We start from the raw sequence: 22570 nt of genomic DNA on the forward strand, positions 1-22570 counted from the left end.
GTTAAAAAAAAAAAATCCTTAGTCAGGTGTGGTGATGCATGCCTCTAATCCACCTGGCAGGCTGAAGTGGGAGGATCCCAAGTTCAAGGCCAACCTCAGCAATTCAGCAAGACCCTAAGCAACTGAGTGAGACCCTGTCTCAGCAAAAAAACATAAAAAGGACTGGGGGCACAGCTCAGTGTTGAAGTGCCCCTGGGTTCAATCCCCAGTATCAAATGCCTATTCCAATGTCCTGAAGCATCTCTTCTGGTAGTTTCAAGTTTCAAATTTTAAATTTAAGTCTTTAATCCATTTTAAGTTTGTCTTTGATGGAAGTGAGAGATAGGGATCTAGTTTCATTCTTTAGCATGTTGATATTCCCAGCACCATTTATTGAAAATACTCTTCTCCAGTAAGTGTTCTTAGCATCTTTCTTTAAAATCAGTTGGTTGTAGATGTGTGAGTTTACTTCTAGGCTGTCTATTGTGTTCCATAGGTCTGTGTGTCTGTTTTTATATCAAAACAATGTTGTTTTGATTACTAAAGCTTTGCAGTACATTTTGAAGTCAGATATGGTAATGCCTCCTGTTTTGTTCTTTTTGCTGAAGATGGCTTTCACTATTTGGGTTTTTTGTTTGTTTGTTTTGTTTTGTTCTGTGTGGCTTTATATAAATTTTAAGATCATTTCTCCCAGTTCTTTGAAGAATGTCATTGGTATTTTGATGGAGATTGCATTTAATCTGTAGATTGCTTAGTTAGTGTGGACATTTTTGCAATATTGATTCTTCTGATCTGTGAATATGGGACGTCTTCTCACTTTTTTGTGTCTTCTTCAATTTCTTTCATCAATGTTTAACATTTTCATTGTAGAGGTCCTTCACTGCTTTTTAAAATATTTATTTATTTTTTAGTAATAGGTGGTCACAATATCTTTATTTTTAAAATTTTTATTTTTATGTGGTGCTGAGGATCGAACCCGGTGCCTCATGCATGGTAGGTGAGCGCTCTACCTCTGAGCCATAACCCCAGCCCCATTCACTTCTTTGATAAAATTTTTTTTTATATTTTATTTTTTGGTGCTATTGTAAATGAAATTGCTTTCTTGATTTCTATTTCAGATAATTCACTATTGGCATATAGCAGCACTACATTTTTTGTGCATTGATTTTATCCTGCAACTTTTCTGAATTTATTTATTGGTTCTAATCATTGTTTGGTGGAGTTTTTGGTTTTCTACACATAAGACCATGTAATCTGCAAACAGGGTCAGCTTGGATACTTTTCCAATTTGAATGTTCTTTATTTCTTTCACTTGCCTGATTGCTCTACTAGGACTTCCAGAATTATGTTGAATAAAAGGGGTGAAAGTGAGCATCCTGTCTTTTCCAGCTCTTAGAAAGAAAGCTTTCAGCTTTTGCCTGTTCACTGTAATGTTAGCTGTTTGCTTATTATAAATGGCCTTTATTATGTTGTGGTATATTTCTTCTATACCTAATTTGTTCCAAGTTTTTATCATGAAAGGATGTTAAACATTATCAAATGTCTTTTCAGCATCAGTGGAGAAGACCATATGGATTTTATCCTTCACACTATTGATGTGATACATCATGTTTATTGACTTTCATGTATTTAACTATCTTTTTATTCCTCCATTGAATCCCACTTGATCTTTTGAATGTGATGTTGGACTCAGTTTTCTACTATTTTGTTGATGATTTTTGCATCTATATTCATCAAAGATATTAGCCTATAGATTTCTTTTTTTATTGTGTCCTTTTCTGGTTTTGGTATCATGGTAATTCTGGCTTCATAGAATGTGTTTGGAAGAATAACTCCCTCTTCTACTTTTTAGAATAACTTAAGGAGAATTTGTGTTTTATTTCAATGTTTGGTAGAATTTGGCAGTGAACCCATCTGGTCCTGGACTTTTCTTTGATGGGAGGTTTTATTATTGATGCATTCTTATTACTGGTCTGTTCAGGATTTCTATCTTCATGATTCAGTCTTTTTTTGGGGAAAGCTACCAGGGATTGAACTCAGAGGCACTGGATCACTAAGCCACATCCCTATTTGTATTTTATTTAGGGACAGGGTCTCACTGAGTTCCTGAGCACCTTGTTTTTGCTGAGGCTGGCTTTGAACTCATGATCCTCCTGCCTCAGCCTCCTGAGTCACTGGGATTACAGGTGTGAGCCACAATGCCGAGCCATGATTCAGTCTTGGTAAAGTGTATGTGTGTGGGAATTTGACCATTTCATCTAGTTATAAAACTTCTTGACATATAGTTGTTCATAATAATGTCTAATGATCTTTTGTATTTCTGTGGTATCACTTGTAATGTCTCCCTTTCATCTCTGATTTTATTTGAATCTTTTTCTTTGTCAGTCTGGCTAAGGGTTTGTCTATTTCATTTATCTCTTCAAGGAACCACCTCTCACTGATATTGTTTACTTTTTTAGTCTCCATTTTCATTCATTTCTGCTTTTATCTTTGTTATTTCTTTTCTTCTGCTAATGTTGGGTTTATTCTTGCTTTTCTAGTTTCTTGAGATCATCCTATTTCTTTGATGTGGGCATTGATTGATATGCACTTTCCTTATAGCTTTTGCTATATGCATAGGTTTGGATAGTGGGGTTCAAATCCTCAAATATCTCTCCCTTTGGGTCTACTAATATTTGCTTTATATATTTGGGTGCTCCAATATTGGGTGTATGAATATTTAGAATTGCTATTTCTCCTTGCTGATTTGACCCCTTTATCATTATATAATGACTTTTCTTGTCTCTTTTTACTGCTTTTGATTTAAAAGTCTACGTAATCTGAAATAATTTGCTTTCTTTTGCATTTCATTTGCATGATATATCTTTTCCCACCCAGAACCTTTCAGTCTTCTGTGTATCCTTAATGTGAAGTGAGTTCCTTGTAAACAACATATTGTTTGTTCTTTTTTTTTAATCCATTCAGTAACTCTATGTATTTTAATTGGAGAACTTAAATTCAAAGTAATTGCTGATAGATCTGTTCTTACTATGGTTATTGTGTAACTTGTTTTCTGGTTTTGTTGAGGTTCTTTTCTTTATTTCTCCCTCTCTTATGATCATCCTTTGTGATTAAGTGATTTACTCTAATAGCATGCTTTGATTCCTTGCTTATTAGTTTTGGTTTGTCTGTAATAGATGTTTTCTGTGTGGTTACCATGAGGCTTACAAAAAACATCTCTTGATTACAGCAAGCTATTTTGAAATTATAGCAACTTTCTATGATTATACATGTAAGAACAGAAACAAAAGAGCAAGGGAAAATATACTAATAAGAAAACTCTAAGGCTTGGTTTGTGGCTCAGAGGTAGAGTGCTCACCTAGCATGCGTGAGGCCCTGGGTGCAATCCTCAGCACCACATAAAAAATAAATAAAATAAAGATATTGTGTCCAGCTATAACTAAAAAAAAAATTAAAAAAAGAAAACTCTACATTTGTATTCCATTTCCCACATTTTGAATTTTTTGTATCCCATTTTACATATTTCTATATTGCCTATATTTTAGCATATTAATGTAGTTATATTTTTTTAATTATTTTGTTTATTAGTCTTTATACTAAAGACATAAATGGCCAGACATGGCGATACACATCTGTAATCCCAGAGATTCAGGAGACTGAGGCAGGAGGTTCAGAAGTTCAAGCCTATCCTCAGCAACTTAGTGAGACACTGTCACAAAATAAAAAATATTAAAAAAAATTTAAGGACTGGGGATGTAGCTGAGTGATAAAGCACCCCTGGGTTCAGTCCCCAGTACCTCAAATATATATATATATATATTTTTTTTTTTTTTCCTGTATCATCACCATGCTTACGATGTTCAGCATTCAGAATTTGTAAAATTACTTTCATCATTGAGTTTTATATTTTCTTGTGTTTTCTTCTTATTTATTAATGTCTATTTCAACTTCCTTTAATATTAAAGAACTTCCTTTAATATTTCTTTTAGAACAGGTGTAGTGGAAATACATTCTTCTCAGCTTTTATTTGTTTGCAAATGTCTTTATTTTTAAAGGATAACTTTGCTGGGAACAGTACTCTTAGCTGAAAGAATTTTTTTTTCTGTGAAATTCTCCTGCCACTTTCTCCTGGCCTACAAGGTTTCGGCTAAGAAGTCTGCTTTCAAGTGAATTGGGTCACCCCTATATGTTACTTATCTCTTTCTCTTGCAGCCTTGACAACCTTGTCTTTATCTTTGACCTTTGAAAGCTCAATTAGATGTCTTGGGGTGGATTTGATTCAATTAAATTTAACTGGTGACCTTTGAATTTCCTGTACCTGAATATTTATATCTTTCTCTAGGTTTGAGAAGTTTTTTATTATAATTTATTTGAATAAAGCTTCTAACCCTTTGGTATTCTCAAATCCTTCCTGAATTCTAGTAATTCAAACATTTCTCTTTTAATACTGTTCCAAAGTTCCAGTAAACTTTCATTTTTTTCTTCATTCTTTTTTCTTCTCCAATTGTGTATTTACAAATAGCTTGTCTTTTTTTCCAGGTTTTTTTAAAGAGAGAGGGAGAGAAAGAGAGAGAGAGAGAGAGGGAGAGAGAATTTTTAATATTTATTTTTTAGTTTTCGGCAGACACAACATCTTTGTTTGTATGTAGTGCTGAGGATCAAACCTGGGCCGCACGCATGCCAGGCGAGCGCACTACTGCTTGAGCCACATCCCCAGCCCCTTTTTCAGGTTTTAAAAATAGAATTTATTTTTTAAAAGTTAATATGTGCATTACAGGTAAAATAAAAACACAAGCAAAAATGACGAAGTCATCCAGTCCCAAGCATCTTAGTTGGACGTGTCCCTCCAGGTCATATGTATACATACACAATATCCCATTTTGAGTGATTGAGATCTTAGTATGTATCATGCTTTTCCACACATCATGAATATTCACCCATTCAAAATCCTAAAACTACATGAGTATTTTTGATAACCAAGAATATACTACACCAACTCAATATGTTATCCTTTCTTTTTTTTTTTTTCAATATTTATTTTAGTTCTCAACAGACACAACATCTTTGTTTGTGGTGCTGAGGATCGAACCTGGGCCGCAGGCATGCCAGGCGAGCACGCTACTGCTTGAGCCACATCCCCAGCCCTGTTATCCTTTCTTGGGAACAAAAATTTCACTGAAGACAGGCCTCTAGATAGACATATTGGCAGAGTTACAACTAAAATAATGCATTCCCTTAATACACCAAGCTTGTTTTATTACAAGATTTCTACTACTAAAATATTAGGAAGAATGCATGTTCCCAGTGAATTAAAGTATTCCTATAGTATAGCCAGAAGATGCACACACACCAGTAGTTCATATCAAAATGCAAATCCTTGAGCACTTGCTCCCATCTTTCCCTGTGTGCTTCCCTGTGCCCCTCTGCTGCCAGCTAATGAACAAGTCCTGATATACGCTGCCCAGAGATAAAGCAATTTCATGCCCAAGAAGCATCTTTTCTATCAATTATAACAAAGATATTTACAAATTGGCTAATTCACTAGCTCTACTTTTTATGATTTATTGTCACCTCAGGACATCTAGAAAGTTTAGATGTTGTGAAATAAAGTATGAACTTTGTGCACAATAAACACAAATACTTTATCAAAAATGCACATATAAATCTATGGTTATAATCTAAACCTGTCTTCCAGATATGGACATACTAGCAAAGAGCACTTCCCCTCACACTTCCTCTTTTCCCTCTTCATCATTCCAGAGACTAAATTCAGGACTACCCCTAGCTCCAAGAAGTGGATTAACAAGGGTCATTCCCAGAAGACAATTCTTCCTAAAAACTAACAAAAGGATATTTATATATAGGGATTATTTTGCTACTTCTAGCAAACATTGGACATTAAGACTTATCCTTTAATACTCAGCAATATTAATTAAAATGTATATATAACAATGGCTAGACAATCTGAACTAATCTAAGGGACATGACTGCTTCTCTATGCATACTTTCTCCTTCCCCCACACCACCCAGTGAACCTTTAACATACTCTCCAAGACATCAAGTTCAACAATTCCAGTCCCCTAAATGGCAACCATTCCTACGTAGTAACAAAACATTTAGCCCTCTACTTTTACCATATATTGTGTACTTTTAAACATCTAGAAACACTAGATGTTTCCAACAAGGACTTAAGTTTCCAACCATATATACAGTAGCAATGAATAAACTGCAACACTTACTTAACAAAGGCTATACTTTGAAGCAAAACCTCCTTTTTTTAAAGGCTAGAATTTGAAAGTGTCTTCCAAACAGAAACACTCTGGTCTAGAACCCTTCCCCTTCTAATCTCTTATTAACCCAGAGTCCAGATTTATGTATCTGTAATGCTTAGAGATGACTTTAACAATTTTACTTTCTTAGTAGTTTTAAGAACTGCCTTTCTTATGAATTTAACACTAAGTGTACTCAATGTGTTAGCTTATTAACTCTTCTTTTATCATACACTGGCAAGCTCTTTAACATCTAGATAGACTACATGTAAATTAGGATTCACTTGTCCTTTATATACATTATTTACACAGCATAAGAAAACAAAATTCACAGACATAAGAGCCAACAGTCAATTCACAGAAAATACATTGGTATAAAGCCCTTTGATTTTCTTTTCCTTCTTTCCTGAACCAGCACTGATATAATATGTGCTACTCAGAGAAGTGTTTTAATCATCCTATTCCAAAAGACAGTTATTTCATTATGAATTTTAACCAAAAGATATCCACAAAATGTTTCCTTTACTACCTCTACTCTTAACATACTTTTTGCACTTCTAAACATCTAGAAAGACTAAGTTTGTCCACTATGTTCATATTGTGTTAAATAAATACACATGTAACAATGGTTATATCTGAAAGCGTCTTCTAAATAGGATCATTCTGGCCTAGAATCCTTCATTTCTTCCACTTCATTCTTCTATATCACATGTGTCACGTCTGAGTGTCACATGATAAAATGTTACAATTTCACTTCCTTTTCAGAGGACTGCCTTTCTATGAATTTTAACACAAAGCGTACAAAATGTATTAGTTTACTAACTCTACTTTTGTCATACATTGGCAACCTCTTTAATATCTAGAGACAAGATTTATAAAATTAGGACTCCTTTATCCAGTATATATACAATATATATAGTACAGCAAAGTTAAATGAAATTCACATTACAGGACAATGGGTAAGCTAAAATTTTCTTGCACGCTCTAACAAAATACCTTTTGCAACAACTTCTCTCTCTCCTCCCTCAACCCAATGAACCAGTACAGACAGTATTCTGTTCAGAGGTGGTTTAACAATTTCAAACACAATATTTTTCAACAGTTTTTAAAAGAAATAGCTGATCTTTGTGCTCACTAATTCTTCCTTCTGTTTGTCCTTCTGTTTGTCCTATCCTATTGATACTTTCTCTTTTTTTTCTATTGATACTTTTTATTGCATGTTTAATTTTGCTAAGTGTATTTTTTCAGCTCAAGATTTCTATTTGATTTTTTTAATTGAAAAAAATCTCTGTTGTTTCTCTGTTAGAGTATCGAAACATTTCACTGTTTCTTCAAGCTCATTGACTTTTCTTTAAATAGTTGTTTTAAATTCTCTGTGACTTCTCACATACTGATCACTGTCTGCTCTGTTTCTGGAACCCTATTAGTTGAAGTCATAGTTTCCTGAAAGTTCTTGATGTGTGTTGATATGTGTGTTGATGTTTCATCTGGTCATTGAAGGGCTAGGTCTCTTTAACCTGGCATTGTTTTTGCCTATTTTTCCAGAAATTCTCAACAGGTTCCTTATTTTCTCTGAACTTTTAGTCACTTCCACTATTTCATTACTGAATGGTGCCCAGGTCCAGATTTTCCAGGAGTCTGCTGTTGATGTGTTGTTGCTATTTCAGTATTAGAGGGCAATCCAAGTCCTGATTAGGTTTGTTCCAAATGTACCATTGGTGTGTGGTTTAGAATGAACCAGGAGAGAACCTAGAAAGAGTGTACTTAATGAATGCTTTTTAAAATATTTATTACTGGTATTAAGCCCCTCTAACCTCTATAGTGTTGGCAGAGGCATTGAGGGTGGGCATTCAGCCAAATCTTGCTAGTTAGCCTAGCCCACAGCTAATTCTGTGTTCTACCATCCTAGGTTCTCCTCAAGAGAGGCAGGTGTTTCTGAAGGCTCTACAGAAACTGAAGAATGGAAGGTTCCAAGGCCCCCATCGAACAGACTCAGAACCCTCCAGGCCCATGCCACCAAACCAGGACAGCCCTCACAGCCCGGATACACCTTTCCTTCGACCTAGTGATGTTGTTCAGGTCTCCCTGAAATTCAAGCTACTAGACTCTCCCAACATGGGCCAGGACATAAATTTTGTCCTGCTGGCACTCAATATGTCATCCCAGTTCAAGGATCTCAAAGTGAACCTGAGTGCCCAGTCCCTGCTTCATGATGGCAGCCCACTGTCCCCATTCTGGCAGGACATGGCATTTATCACATTGTCTCCCAAAGAAGGTATGGGCTCTGAATATGGGCATGGCACACACTATGTGCAGAGTCAGTTAGGCCACTACTGAAGAGTCAAGTCAGTCAACAGAGGTCTGGGGACAGACCCCGGGGACACTGTTCTTCTTACCATGTTCTCCAGTCCATATTCCTCCTCTTCCTTTTCTCTCATTCCCTCTTACTCCCTACTCCCCTTCTTCTCTCTCCCTCTTCATTCCTGCTCCCCTTTTGGATCTTCAAGGAAAGTAGTTAGTTTAGTGGGAAAAGTCATCTAGACCTTAGGCTGGAGCCTCAGCTCACCCATAGCTAGCAGAATGATTGGGCAAACCATTTCACCACTCAGTCTCAAGTTTTCTCTGTCTGAAAAACTAGTGCTTGCTTCAGCAGGACTTGGTTACACATTGGTTCCCTCTTCTCTATGGAAGAGCTATCAGATCCATTCCAGGCCCAACTGATTTTCTCAGCTATTCTCACCTCATCATTGTGTTCTCTCCCTAGCAAAGAGCTACCCCTGCAAAATCCTCTATTCCCAGTACAGCCAGTACCTGTCAACAGACAAGCTAATCCGCCTCAGTGCCCTGGGTGAAGAAAAGAGCAGTCCTGAGAAAATCCTGGCAAACAAGATCATCACCTTGACTTACCCAGGCATCATGATTAATGTAGGCAGGAGCCCTGCAAATGGCCATGGATCTCCTTGACTCTGAATGGGAGGGGGTGGAGCCCTTAGCCCCTCCTTTTCTTTGCTTCTTCTGGTGTCCTTAGGATGGGAAAATTATCTTAAGAGTTCTTTATTCTCTAGTACCACTGAGGCTTTATGAGTGGGTCCTTGAGCAGGGGCCATGGACTGTCAGAACTATTCTTTCTTGTGCTACCTCCTGCTGTTGGCCTTCCTAGGGTCAACAAATAGACATAGAGTCCAGATGGGAGGGGCTCAGATAGAGAGATAGCCCTGCCTCAAGGTTAGCTCAGATATAATTTGCCATTTCCTGGCTATGCATCTGGGTCTCTACTTCTTTAACTGTCAAAAAAGAGGATTATAGGGGATGAGGATGTGGCTCAATGTAGAGTGCTCACCTGGCACCTGCAAGGCACTTGGTTTGATTCTCAGCACCACTTAAAAATAAATTATACAATTTGATGTTTAAAAAAAATAAAATATATTGAGTAGATATGCCTAATAACAAAATAGAGGATTACACTACAGAGCTTCTGAGGACCCCTCCTGCTCTGACATTCTGTGGTCTTTTGAGTGGGATGATGTTTAGGGCTCCTTTCTTCCAGTACCATCACCTCAAGGCCAATCCACCTCCCAGACCCCGTTTAGTGAGTCCATGAGCCCCTAATGGGGCAACTCAAATGTCTGGTGAGCACTTGGGCCTGTGTAGCATCTTAGCAAAGGATCAATACACTTTTAGAGCAGTGACAAAACAAAGGAAAAAGACTTTTCTTCTCTGTGTGTGGGAGTAGGGGGTGGCAGATTGTGAGAAGTCCAGTAAATGGGAAACTCATGGAGGTAAGGGTTAGTTAGGAAAGTTTGTTTTATAGATTCCTCTTGTGCCCCTCCAGGCTGATAAACCTCTTAGGCTGTCTCAGGGATTAACTTTTGTCCTTCTAGGTAGAGAGAAGAGGGGATATCTTAGTAAATATATGTCCTGCTTTAAGGTAAATAGAAGGAGGCCAGAGAGCATTTCTTGTTGCCTCCAACTTAAAATAATCCTGATGTCAAAGTAGCATATTTTGGGGTGGCATATTCTGGAACCCTACAAAATAGTGCTATCCATAAGCGTTCAGTGATTCGGGATTGAGAACTAAGCACTGCTTCCCTGCTCTGTTCTTTTAGGTGCTAGGAGAAGCCATTATGAACCAGCCACTTACTATTCAGGTCATATTTTCAAATCCCCTCTCAGAACAAGTGGAAGATTGTGTCCTGACCTTGGAAGGAAGTGGCCTCTTTAAGAAGCAGCAAAGGGTCCTGTAAGTGCTGGGAGTGCTCAGCCTTCTCTCTCATTTTATTCTGGGATTAGCATTATCCTTCTTTCTAGATGTAGGCTCCTGGGCCAGGCTCAGTACACTGGAGGAGGGAGAGACCAGGAAGTTCAGTGGAAAAGGGCTTTAGAGTTATTGTAATGCCTATGGGTTGTTCTGACCTTTTTCATTCTTTGCTGCAGCATTGGAGTCCTCAAACCCCGATACAAAGTCACTGTCTCTCTGAAGACTGTCCCCTTCAAGAGTGGCCAGAGGCAGATCCAAGCTAATCTGAGAAGCAACAAGTTTAAGGACATCAAGGGTTACAGGAATGTGTATGTAGACTTTGGGTTATAAATCCTGGGATGGGGAGCTGGACGTGTGGATTTTAAACTTCAGGGAAAGGAGCAAATTTAAATGCAAGCTGTACCTTTCCCCAACATCAAAGGCTCCCAAGGCACTGATGTGAGCAATAGGGGAGATGTCAATGATGGCTAGTTCGTTGGCCATTGGTACAGCTGCCCAGGACTCCATTCAAGACCTAGTGATTCCATGGTTTCCCATACAGAAGTGTGACAGATGTCAGAGGGTACCAGTGGGACATGGCCATGATTTACTGCTCCTCATATGTCAAGGAAAGAAGACTCACTGAGCAGATTCCTGTTGTCCTGTCGTTGCAATGGCTAATTTCTCATATCAATAAACAATCCTTGCTCTCATGCCTTCACTCATCATCAGTAATCATCACTTTCCCTACATAAGTTTTTGCCTATTTTCTGGTTGCTGGGAATGTCCTGTTGTTTCAATGCCCGACCCCAATTGCTCATTTGAGATTTATTGATTGTCTAGTATATGCTGTACACCGTTTTGAGCACAGGGGGACAAGACAGTAAACAAGACAAACTCCCTGCAGGCATATAAACCTAGCAACAGGTGGGGTATCTGTCATGATCTAGTTTGGAAAGCAAAAAAACAGGCTGAGACAGGAAGATTGCAAATATTAAGCCAATCTGGGCAGTTTAGTGATACCCTGTCTCAAAATTTAAAACCTTAAAAAAGGACTGGAATTTAGCTCAGTGGTAGATCACTGAGTTCAATCTCCAGTACTGAAAGAAAAACAAAAGAGCTATAACTTCTGTTTATGTCTCTACATACACCTATATGTTTACATCTTGGAGAAAATCTGAGCAAATCTCTCACTCTCAGCCTTCCCTTGGATCCCTTTCCATATGAATCCAAGCAACATCTTGGTCCTCACAGTCCTAGCATTTTCTCTCAAAGTCCACTGATGCGTTGTGGTCCTAGAGGGTCTTGGATTGGCCAGAGTTCAGGAGACAAGGCCAATTGAATAATGCAGGCAGGTAGATTTTTTTTTTTGTACTAGAATTGAACCAGGGCCTCACACATGCTAGGTGAGTACTCTATCACTGCACTACATCCCCATTCCACTTCCACCAGTCTTTCTTTTTTTTTTTTTTTTTGAGACAAGGTCCACTAAGTTGTTGAGGCTGGCCTGGAACTTATGACCATCCTGACTCAGCCTCCCCAGTAGATAGGATTACAGGCATGTGCTACCATGTTCAGGTATGATATAGATTTGGGGTAGGAAATGAAATACCTTCAGAGTTTTCTATAGGTTGTAGTCTGTGCTTCTTCTGGTCATTTATATTCTATCCTTTCTGGGACTTATGAAACCAAAGCAACTCCACTCATTATCTCTTCTTGGATGCACCTGCTTTCTCATGGCAGCACACAAAGTTCTGTACTGAGAAAGGTATGAAGCACCTGCCCTTCAGGCAATGACTATGAGATGGAGACAACTATTCTATTAAATGTACATCCATTAAATAAAGAAGTTAAATACTTCCAATATATACAAACAAAAAGGTCAATGCAATTAATTTGAGAAGGGGTGTGGTGGGAATCATCTAGTAGGCTGATCATCTTGTGAGTGGGCTGAGAACCAGGAGCTGGTGGCACAGAGCTGGAAGTAACCTGTAATTACTCCAACCTATAATTATTACTTGACAATCATGAGAAATCATTTAAGGAAAACACTGTGTAGAGGCACACAGTGGGGTATCTGTCATGATCTAGTTTGAAGTTCTTGGAAGACTTCTGCTACCACACCCTCAGACTCTTTCATGAGCTCTGTATGTATATATTTTTTTCCTATGTTGGTATTGGAGATTGAAACCAGGGGCGCTCAACCACTGAGCCACATCCCCAGCCCTTTTTTATATTTTATTTAGAGACAAGATCTTGCTAAATTACTGAGGGTGGCTTTGAGCTTGCAATCCTCCTGCCTTGGCCTCTGGAGCCACTAGGATTACAGGTGTATGCCACTAAGGTGTGTGTGGGGGGAGGTAGCTGGTTTTAACACCACTATCATTAACACCCCAACAAATATTTACAGTTTCTTCTAGTGAGGTAGGCACTGAGGACTCAAGGAAGGACAAGGGCCTGCACTCAAGTTGCTCATGTGTAAGCACATACAGAAAGAAAAATAAACAGGAGATTATAATGCAGAGTGATGAGAACCACCACTGGAATAACCTGAGGTGCTATGGGAGGACAAAGAAGGCCAACCAGTCCAGTCTTGGGATTGTGGATCAAGGAGAGCTTCCTAGGGGAAGTGGCATTTAAATGAAAACTAAAGGACTAAAAATTGGTCAAATACAGGCTCAGGATTAGAAAGAAACAGGGTGGATTCTAGCAGCCAGGAACTGCAAGTCAATTAGACGTGAGAGGTCAGAGTAGGGGGAAACAAGTAGCAGAAAAAAAAAAAAAAAACAAGGCAAGAGCCAGGTGGGTGAAGAGTTTCAGGTGGCAGTCTAAGGAGTTTGGATGGCCACCATCTTCAGGCATCTGTTGCTTCTACATCCTAGATCATAGTCACTGCCTGCAGAATTGATTTTACTTTGCAGAGCTGAACAGAATTCACGTGATTTAAGAAGCGCTTAAAGAACAAAGAGTTCCCCATTCTGATCTGCCACAGAAGTTGCAATTCTTCGAGTTAAGGCCTTTCTTGGTGGCAAAGGTTGTTTTTCATCTATTCATTTAACATGTATTGAGGACCTATGAGCCGAATGTTCTAGACCTGAGGAATGGAGCAGTAAACAGGTCAAATAAGGTCCTCCAACTCATCCTAGCCACCAAAGCAATCCCTCAACTCCAACAGAACTTGATATGATTTTTTCTTACAACACCCAGTACAGTTCTAGGTATAAAGGAGCCTTGTAAAGGCATCTCTTAGAAGGAACTCCTTTTCCCTCTGTTTGCAGTGTTTGTGGCTCCATCAGCAGAGATGTTCTGCTTCCTCACAGCTAGAGGTGGGCATGGAACTTACACTGGACCAATTGGACTCTTCTCCCCAGAACTTTGCAGAGCTGGGTGAGCCAGAGAAGGGAAAAACCAGGAACCCGTCATTCCCAGCAACAAAGACCCACAGGGCAACCAATCCTCCCTTCTATTCCTGATCCTAGGCCCTGAGCTGGCCTGGATTTCTCCTTTTTGTAGTTCTGAGCCTGGTTCTCATTTTTCCCCCCTATCATTCTAGGAGCTTGTCTTGTCCACAGCCCAGTTGTGCCAGGGCAGTGAGGTAATTTGTGAAAAAGCCAGAGAAAGTCTCTGGAGACAGCATGCAAGACAAGATTTATTGGGGAAAGCTTTAACAAAATCAGTGACTCCAAGAAGAGTTTTGTGGCAACAGGCTGAACAGAAAGCACCTCTGTCCCTCTTGGTGCTTCTCCAAGCACTGCCTCTTCTCCCTCTAGGCATTTTGCATAGGACACATATTCTTTCCACTGTGCCCTCAGTTCTCCACCAGTCCCCATTCAGAGAGGGCTGCAGAAACAGTGACATCATTAACATTGGCTTGCTTAGTTTGCTTGTCTGACCAGCAACTGTCCTGGCATACATGAAAGAAAGTAGTTTTCCACAGATAGCACTAACTTGCTAACTTGCCATAGTTCCCAGTGAGCTTAAGAGAAAGCCAGTGTCCTTAAAATCATATGTATCTGGATTTTTCTGCCCAGGCTTGCTATTCCCTTGACTAGGCTAGATTTTTGAGAACAGAAATGGTGCATTCAGAAACATAGTGATTTACTGTCCCCCCTCTCTTTAGGGGTGATACAGAATTTCCTCACCCTTTTGCTTTTTTGCCTAAATTGACTAAAGATGGTTTCATTTGCTTGCATCCAAAGAAATTTATCTGGTTCAGAGAGACAAGGTGATTTGTTTAAGATCACACAGCGAGGTCTAACCAACTCTAAATTCCCACCAAACCAGGTTGCTCATTGCTTCTCAAGGTCTGCCCTTTGGTCTGAAAGGTGTCTTTGTTAGTGTCATAAGCTGGTCTAAAGTTTAAGGAAGTGGCAGAAGCTCTCATTCTCCTGATAAATAACTAGAAAGATTGGGGCTAGCTATGCAAAGGTCAGGCATCAGGAAAAATAGTTTTGTTTCCCAGGCTCTGCTTCTCATTTGGTCTCTGGCCCCATACCACCCACTGTCCAGCCTTTCTCCACCATAATCTGCCCACTGACCAGAGTCAAGCAGCCAAGATGCAGCAGTTACCACCTTTCTACCTACCCCTGAGGCTTGGTTTTCTGGTATCCAAGAAGCACCTAGTGTCATCTTTAGCCTGTTGCATTTTCAAGAGAACAGGAGAAAAGAATTTGATTGTACAATGTACAATGGAAACAGCATGCAAGACATGATTTATTGGGGAAAGCTTTAACAAAATCAGTGACTCCAAGACCTCAGTATTGTCCAGATTTCCTCTCACTGCATAGGATGAGATATGGCTTCAGGCTGAATAAGAGAATGGAGCTTCATGAAGGTAGGCAGGCTACGTGCCTGGCATGGCAAGGATGTTCAGGAATCGTTTGAACTGAGATAATTAATGAATATGTGGGAATGTGAGAAAGAGCTCTGCAAGCAATGTCATGCTTTGGATATCATGCTAAAATCCTTCAGAGAATTTTCTTTCTGGAAGGAAGTTTGGATGGGACAAAGCACTGTAATCAAGACTGATTTAAAACCAGGTTTTAGTCTTTTATAAGAATTGGTCTGTGTCCTGTTTACTACTTTTACTCCTGGGACTTAGCCCTTCTGGGATCCCAATCAAAAGCCTAGATTGTTCATTGGGACTCCTCATTCTTGATGACTCTGAGACTCCAACCTTGTGAGATGGCCAGAAGATATGCTCAAATTCTCAGGCTCTCATCCACCAATTATGAATTTTTCCAGGTGGAAAAGTAACAGGGTCAAGCCCAACTCTGTGCACTCTTCTTCCAAGATCTTCACACCTCCAGTACTTGCTTATGACACTTTAAAGCAAATATTCTATTTGTTTAAGTATTTATTTTGAGATGGGGGTTCTCACTACGTTGCCAGGCTGGTCTCAAACTTCTGGGCCCAAGTGATCCTTTCACTTCAGCTTTCCAAGGTCTGTAACTATATGCATATATCAAAACACCCTGCCAAACAGATATTTTAAATATTTTATTCAGCTTTTCTAGTCGTTTTCAACATAGGGATTGGTAAGAAGCTAGGTTGAATTTAGAAGCAGAAATCAATGAGAGATTTCACCAAGAAGATTGAACAGAGAAACTTCTTAGCATGGCTTGGATAAAGACTAAGGTGAAATCAGATGTTTGGGATATAAGTTGGAAGACTTAAGTTTGAATCTAGGCTTTACCATAAGCTGCGAGGTATTGGAAAGATTAGAGATAAACATCCAGTGTGTGGAAAGAGTGTATATAGGTATGTTATAATGTCCTTTTTTAGCCTCATCATGAGTATGTTTGGTCTCCATCTCTGTTCTTTCACCAATTGTATCATTTTAGTATATTCTTCTGCCATTTCACATTTCATTGTTAGTCTTCTTACATTTTTTTCAGGAATAAGACAGTATTAACTGATTTATTCATTGACCCATTCATGGAAATAAGTGTTTACTCCCTGAACCTGTTTTTTCCCCAATTAAATTGCAATAATGACCCCTTATCTAGTTTACAAAATTGAGGTAATATATGTGAAATTACTTTGTAAAGCATAATTACTTTATTTGTACCTGGAGTCATATTGATTATCTTTTTTTCTTTGACCTCCCTACCCTGTCCATTACCATATTTTGTCAATTACTTTTTTCTTTCTTTAAAATATTTTTAGTTGTTAATGGATCTTTTTATTTTATTTATTTACTTATATGTGGTGCTGAGGATCAAACCCAGGGTCTCACACATGCCAGGCAAGCACTATACCACTGAGCCACAACTCCAGCCCAATTATTTTTCTTTTCACATCTATCTATGTCTCTTTTCACTTGACACCCCCTAACCAAGCCACTGTCATCTGTTGTCTCAACCATGACAGTGTCTCTGACTGCTCAATTCCTTTCCCCTCTGTTACCTTTAAATAATTCTCCCTGTCTTATCAAGTGTGGTATTTTTAAAATGCAAATCTGTTTGTGCTACTCGCTTCCTTAAAATATCATTCAGTGGCTTCCCAATAAAGCCCGAGATGCTTAATTCAGCTCTGCAAGACTTGATCCTTGCCTTAGCATCTTTGCATTGCTCCTTGCCTTAGAGCTCTACACATGTTAATCTCTCTCCCACTCCACCCTGCACCTTGCCCCATGGCTGAGCCAACTCCTAATTATTTCTATAATGAAGCAGTATATTAATTGATTTGCTCATTAATTTATTCATTAAAATAAATATTTTTCTTAGCTTAAATACCACGTTCTTGGAGGAGCCTATTTTACCTCCACTCCCAGATCTGAAAGCTCTGAACTTCTCTCATAGCACATTACAAGGGCAGGTGAATAACTAATGAATAAACAGCACCCAGTACTGTCTCCCCCTGCTGGAAGATAAGCTCCTCGGTGGCAGGGATACATCTAATTTACTACTCTACCGCCACTACTCATAGGGTTCTTGGTGCATAATAATGCTCAATAAACATTTGTTTCACAAACGAATAAGTGAATCGTTGGGTACACACCTGCAGTTGGGTTGTTCTGCCAGAGACTGGGGAGCTGAAAGGTGTGGGTGCTATAGGGAGCAGACAGACCGACTTTTCTGGTCACCCCTCCCTCCATCCTCCTCACCTCTCCCACTCGCCTTTTCCGCCTTTTCCGCCTTTTCCGGGCTAAACCAAAACACCGCAGTATCTGTCTCATCATGGGCTCCCCTGAAAGCACCCCATTGAAAATAATGCTGCAGACTGGATATTTGTGAAATGCTCATGGACACTGTACCAGAAAAAGAAGATTCTCCCTGCTAGTACTGAATTAGAACAAAACCCACCGGAAGGGCAGGGGTTGTAACTCAATGGTAGAACACTTGCCTAGCATATGTGAGGCACTGGGTTCAGTTCCTGGCACCACATAAAAAAAAAAAAAAAAAAACCCACAGGGGGGCCAACCCATGATCTCCAAGGCAGGGGGGCTCTCAGTGGTGAAAATAGTCCTTTCAGTCAGGATTTTTTTCTGTTGCAAGTTTTTGTTATTTTAAAAATATTAGCACAGAGATGTACGCTTATAGTCTAAAGATATAAAAAGGTGAAAAAGCCTTAATTCTAGGTGCTGAATTTCTCTAACCAGAAGCAGTTAGTTTTCAGAAATATTCTGGGTCAACACAAGCAAACTCATATATATATTCTCTTCACACTTAACCCTTTACAAAAAGGGATAGCGCATGTTTATATTGTTCTATAATTTTTTATTTAACAATACAGTTTAAGAATTGTTCCATATCAGTTTATATAGAGTTATTTCATTCTTTTTCATACCTGTATGGTACTATATTAAGTGTATGTCTTATTGTTATTTGTCCAATACTTTATTTATGGTACCTCCCAATCTTTTGTTATTATAAACATCAATGTATTAAATATATAAATTTTATATTATCTCTATTTGTTTTCTGGCATGATTAACATATAGAAATAGAATGGCTGAATCAAAAGTATAGATTGTAAAAGTTTTTGTAGATATTACTTAACTTCCCTCTATTTATAGACTGAATTATGTCCCCTACCTCCTGCAAATTCATACACTGAAGCCCTGACCCCAAATGTGACTATATGTGGAGAAACAGCACTTATAAGAGAACCACTGTCTCCCCAAACTGTCACCAACTTGGAATGCAGTCAAACATTCAAATTTTATCTTCGCCATTCTGATAGGGGAAAAAAATGATATCTCAGGTAGGTTTATTTTGTATGTATATTCAGCAAGGCTGGACATCTTTTCATGTATTTGAGAGACATTTGTATTTTTTTCCTGTGAATTGTCTGCCAGATCCTTCCCCAAACTTTCAATTGGTTTGTGTTCTTATTGATTTGTAGACCTACTTTATATTAAGAAAGCAAACCCTTTGTGATGAGTTTTAAACATTTCCCACAATTTACTTGATATCTTTTAATTTTGTGAGTTTTTTCATTTAAAAATGTTCAAGGAATCCAATTTATCAATCTTTTCATTATTGCCTCTTGGTTTGCAGACTATTTTAAATGGTTTTCCCAAGCTGACTTAAAAATAAGTGTCTCAGTAGAATTAATTGGACATTATTTTCCTAGCCTTATATCTGTATATACAACCAGGGTAACTCCACATCATGTACTACCTACAAGAGTGGGAATCTAAACAGAATAAGTTACACTTTATGTATGTATATTCTGCCCAAATACATTCTACTGTCATGTATAACTAAAAATAAAAAAATTTAAAAATAAAATATATAAAATCATATGTGTCACATCTTTTAACACTTTTAGGATTTAGTGTTTTATATTTAGACTTTTGATTCATCTAGAATTTATTTTAGTGTGTGGTATAAGTAGAAAAACAACATTATCTCGGTAAGCTGGGTGTCCCCAAATCATTTACTGATAGACCTTTATTTTCCGCCATTAATTTCAAGTGTCACATTAATATATACTTAATGCCTGTGTTTTGTTCTATGGACTTATTAAGTTACATTAATATCATATTATGTTTTTAATATCTAGGAAGACTGGGCATATTTCATTACTGTTTTAGAAATTTCATTTTGAAATTTAGAATCAATTTACTTTGAAACAAAAATTTTCTTAGTGTTTTTATTGGGCATACATTGAACCTAAGATCAACTTGGGATGAAAAGACATCTTAGTGATGTTGAATCATCCTACCCAAGATGATAATCTGCCTTTTTATTTGCTCAAGTCTTATTTTGTGTCTGTCAATGGCAGTTCAAACATTTTTTTCTGATAGTTCTTGTATATTACTTAAGTTTATTTCTTGGTCGGTCTTTCTTTCTTTTTCTAACTGATAGTTGGAACCAATTACATTAATTATATTTTCTAGTTAGTAACATTTAATTACATTTTCTAATTGGTTATTTACTTATTTATTAAATATTTAATTTTTAGTTTTAGGTGGACACAATATCTTCATTTTATTTTTATGTGTTGCTGAGGATCGAACCCAGTGCCTCATGTGTGCTAGGCAAGCACTCTACTACTTGAGCCACAATCCCAGCCCTGTAATTGCTTATTTATTGTAGATATAAAACTACTGTATTAGCTGCTATAATTTTGGTATTAGCTAGCTTATTAAATTATCTCAACTTTTATCATTTTTAGTAGATTCATCTTTTCTAGGCAAAAATCATAGTATCTTCAAATAATCAAAATTAGAGCTGGGGTTGTATCTCAGTGGTAGAGCACTTGCCTAGCATGGGTGAAGCACTGGGTTCAATCCTCAGCAACACATAAAAAACAAATAAATAAGAAGTGTCTGTTCAGTTGCTTGGGTTATTTGTTTTTTGGTGTTAAGATTTTTGAGTTCCTTATATATCCTAGACATTAGAGCTCTATCTAATGTGCATGTGGTAAAAATTTGATCCCATTCTTTAGGCTCTCTATTCACCTCACTGATTCTTTCTTTTACTAAGAAGCTTTTTAGTTTGAATCCATCCCATTTGTGTACAACCAGAGACATGAAAAACTGTGCTCTATATTTGTACTATGAATTGAAATGCATTCTGCTGTCATGTGTAACAAATTATAATAAATAAATTTGGGGGGCTGTGGTTGTGACTCAGAGGTAGAGCGCTTGCCTAGCATGAGTGGGGCACTGGGTTCAATCCTCAACACCACATAAAAATAAAGATATTGTGTCCACCTTTACCTAAAAAATAAATAATAATAATAATAATAAAATTTTAAAAACAAATAAATAAAAAATTAAATTCTTGTAAAAAAAACTAACTTCTTTGATTCTTATGAAGAATTCTTTTTTTGAAGGCAAGAGTAAGAAGGCAGCAGGGTTTTTGTTTTGTTTTACACAAAATAAGATTTTTCAAATAGGTAACAGTTCAAAGTTTTGAAAGCATAAACAGGTAAACAGCAATAAATAAATAAATCATCTTTCTACCCCATCACCAAGTATCCCTGATCACAAGTAACAGCATTTTTCATAATTTTATATCCTTCCAGAGACATCTCACACATATGCAGCAGGTATTGCTGCCCCTGGGCCTGCCTCCAGTGACAGTCTCAGACGTCCAGGCAAAAACTGAGCTCTAGAAGGCCAAGGAAGACCAGATATGAGATCCTTTCCCATGTCTTATATATCTCAGTGACTATACAAGGAGAAATTGAAAAGATCCAAGGCTGAGCTCCAAGACAGTTCCATCTTCTCTGGTAGGTTTTCCCAGACTGTGGTCTTAAAAGAGCCTTCTGCTTTTAGAACTCTTCCCCCATACTCTGCAACAAACTCTACCTCCTTATCTCTTTCACACAGATTAATTTCAGACACACATGTTCTCTCCTTATATTATCAAAACAGCCCATGAGCATCTAGCAATGCAATTCAGAGTTGGACATGGGCCTCCTGTTTAGGGAGTCACCTTCCAGGGTTTTCCTTTGTTGTCCAGATAACATCTCTGAGGGGCTCTTAAAGCCACTGAAGAAACAGGCTTAGAGGTTTCTTGGGGGATCTTCCAGCTGGTAGATGTTGCTGGTTGCATCTCTCACTCCAGGCCTGACAGTCATATCCCTAGCTGGGTCCCCTGGCACAAGAGATAGAACTCAGGAAGGGTTACTCCCAGCAGCTGGTCCAGGAGATAGCAGCAGGGAGGGAATAGGAGAAAAGAAACCTGTCAGGCGACTCACAAAAGGAGTGGAGAGAAATTTTGCTATTTACAAATTTTTACGCACTTGATCATTTCTTTTGTCTGCAAGAGATTTTCAGAGAGGGAACCCAGAGGCAATAATTCAAGACAGGCATTTCCTGTGCTGAATTGGATGAAGGTGGCCTACAGTCATGGGACAAGGTGAGCCAAGCCACAAGGCTTACTGAACTGTCATTAATTCCTCCATTATTATGTGTTTTCATTAAAGAAAGTAGGATGACAGGAAAGGTGATGGTGGGGGAGGGGAAGGGAAATGATAATGTGGCTGTGGTGGGATAAATAAGTGGGTGCTGGTGGAGAGGAGATAGTGGTGTGGCTATGCAGTGGTAATGGGTAGATGGTTGGTGATAAATTAGTGGTCACAGTTGTGATGATGATGGTGTTTAAAATGGATTTACATCCTTTTTCCAGGATCATCATAACCTGATAGTTCACAGCTCACTGGGCTGTGATACAAATGAGAGACACCCCAGAAAAGCATGAGTCCAATAAAAGGAAAGGGGAGGTGAGAGTCAGGGAATCAACTAGAAGGGGCAGATGCAGACATAAACATCAGGCAGACCTGGGGGGTACAGAAGCTTCAGAAACCTCTGCAGGGGTCCATCAGCACAGGCTCAGGCCCAAGGTGCCTCTGAGAAACTCTCCGTAGGGCTGACTCGATGTTCTCATCCATTCACTGACTGGGCAAACACTGACTGGGTAACTATTGTATTCAGCACACTGCTGGGCAGGAGATGCAGTTATGAAAAAACACTACCTCAGGAAGTTCAGTGGGAGAGGTAGCAGAGAGGAAAACTGGATGGCTATAAACTAAATGCTGAAAAGAGTGAGGCAGAGTATATGGGAACTCAGAGGACTGATCTCTGCCTGGAGGAATCAGTGAAGGCTTTGTGGGGGCAGGGGGG

At 38.5% G+C, this 22570-nt stretch overlaps 2 protein-coding genes across 3 annotated transcripts in view; both read left to right on the top strand.

Annotated features, from left to right (window-relative positions):
• Tgm5 (transglutaminase 5) overlaps positions 1–11230 on the top strand; it is a 35640-nt gene extending 24410 nt beyond the window's left edge. For both annotated transcript variants that reach the window (XM_005316477.5, XM_005316478.5), the window contains 4 exons: positions 8158–8523; positions 9013–9173; positions 10355–10488; positions 10683–11230. In XM_005316477.5, coding sequence (XP_005316534.2) covers positions 8158–8523; positions 9013–9173; positions 10355–10488; positions 10683–10836 — 815 coding nt within the window. In that variant the 3' untranslated portion in view covers positions 10837–11230. The remainder of the gene's footprint in view (positions 1–8157; positions 8524–9012; positions 9174–10354; positions 10489–10682) is intronic.
• The window catches only part of Epb42 (erythrocyte membrane protein band 4.2), a 29655-nt gene continuing 18045 nt past the window's right edge, over positions 10961–22570 (top strand). The window contains exon 1 of the mRNA XM_078049020.1: positions 10961–11060. Coding sequence (XP_077905146.1) covers positions 10961–11060 — 100 coding nt within the window. The remainder of the gene's footprint in view (positions 11061–22570) is intronic.

Source organism: Ictidomys tridecemlineatus, chromosome 5, assembly GCF_052094955.1.
Source record: "Ictidomys tridecemlineatus isolate mIctTri1 chromosome 5, mIctTri1.hap1, whole genome shotgun sequence".
Taxonomy (NCBI): Eukaryota; Metazoa; Chordata; class Mammalia; order Rodentia; family Sciuridae; genus Ictidomys; species Ictidomys tridecemlineatus.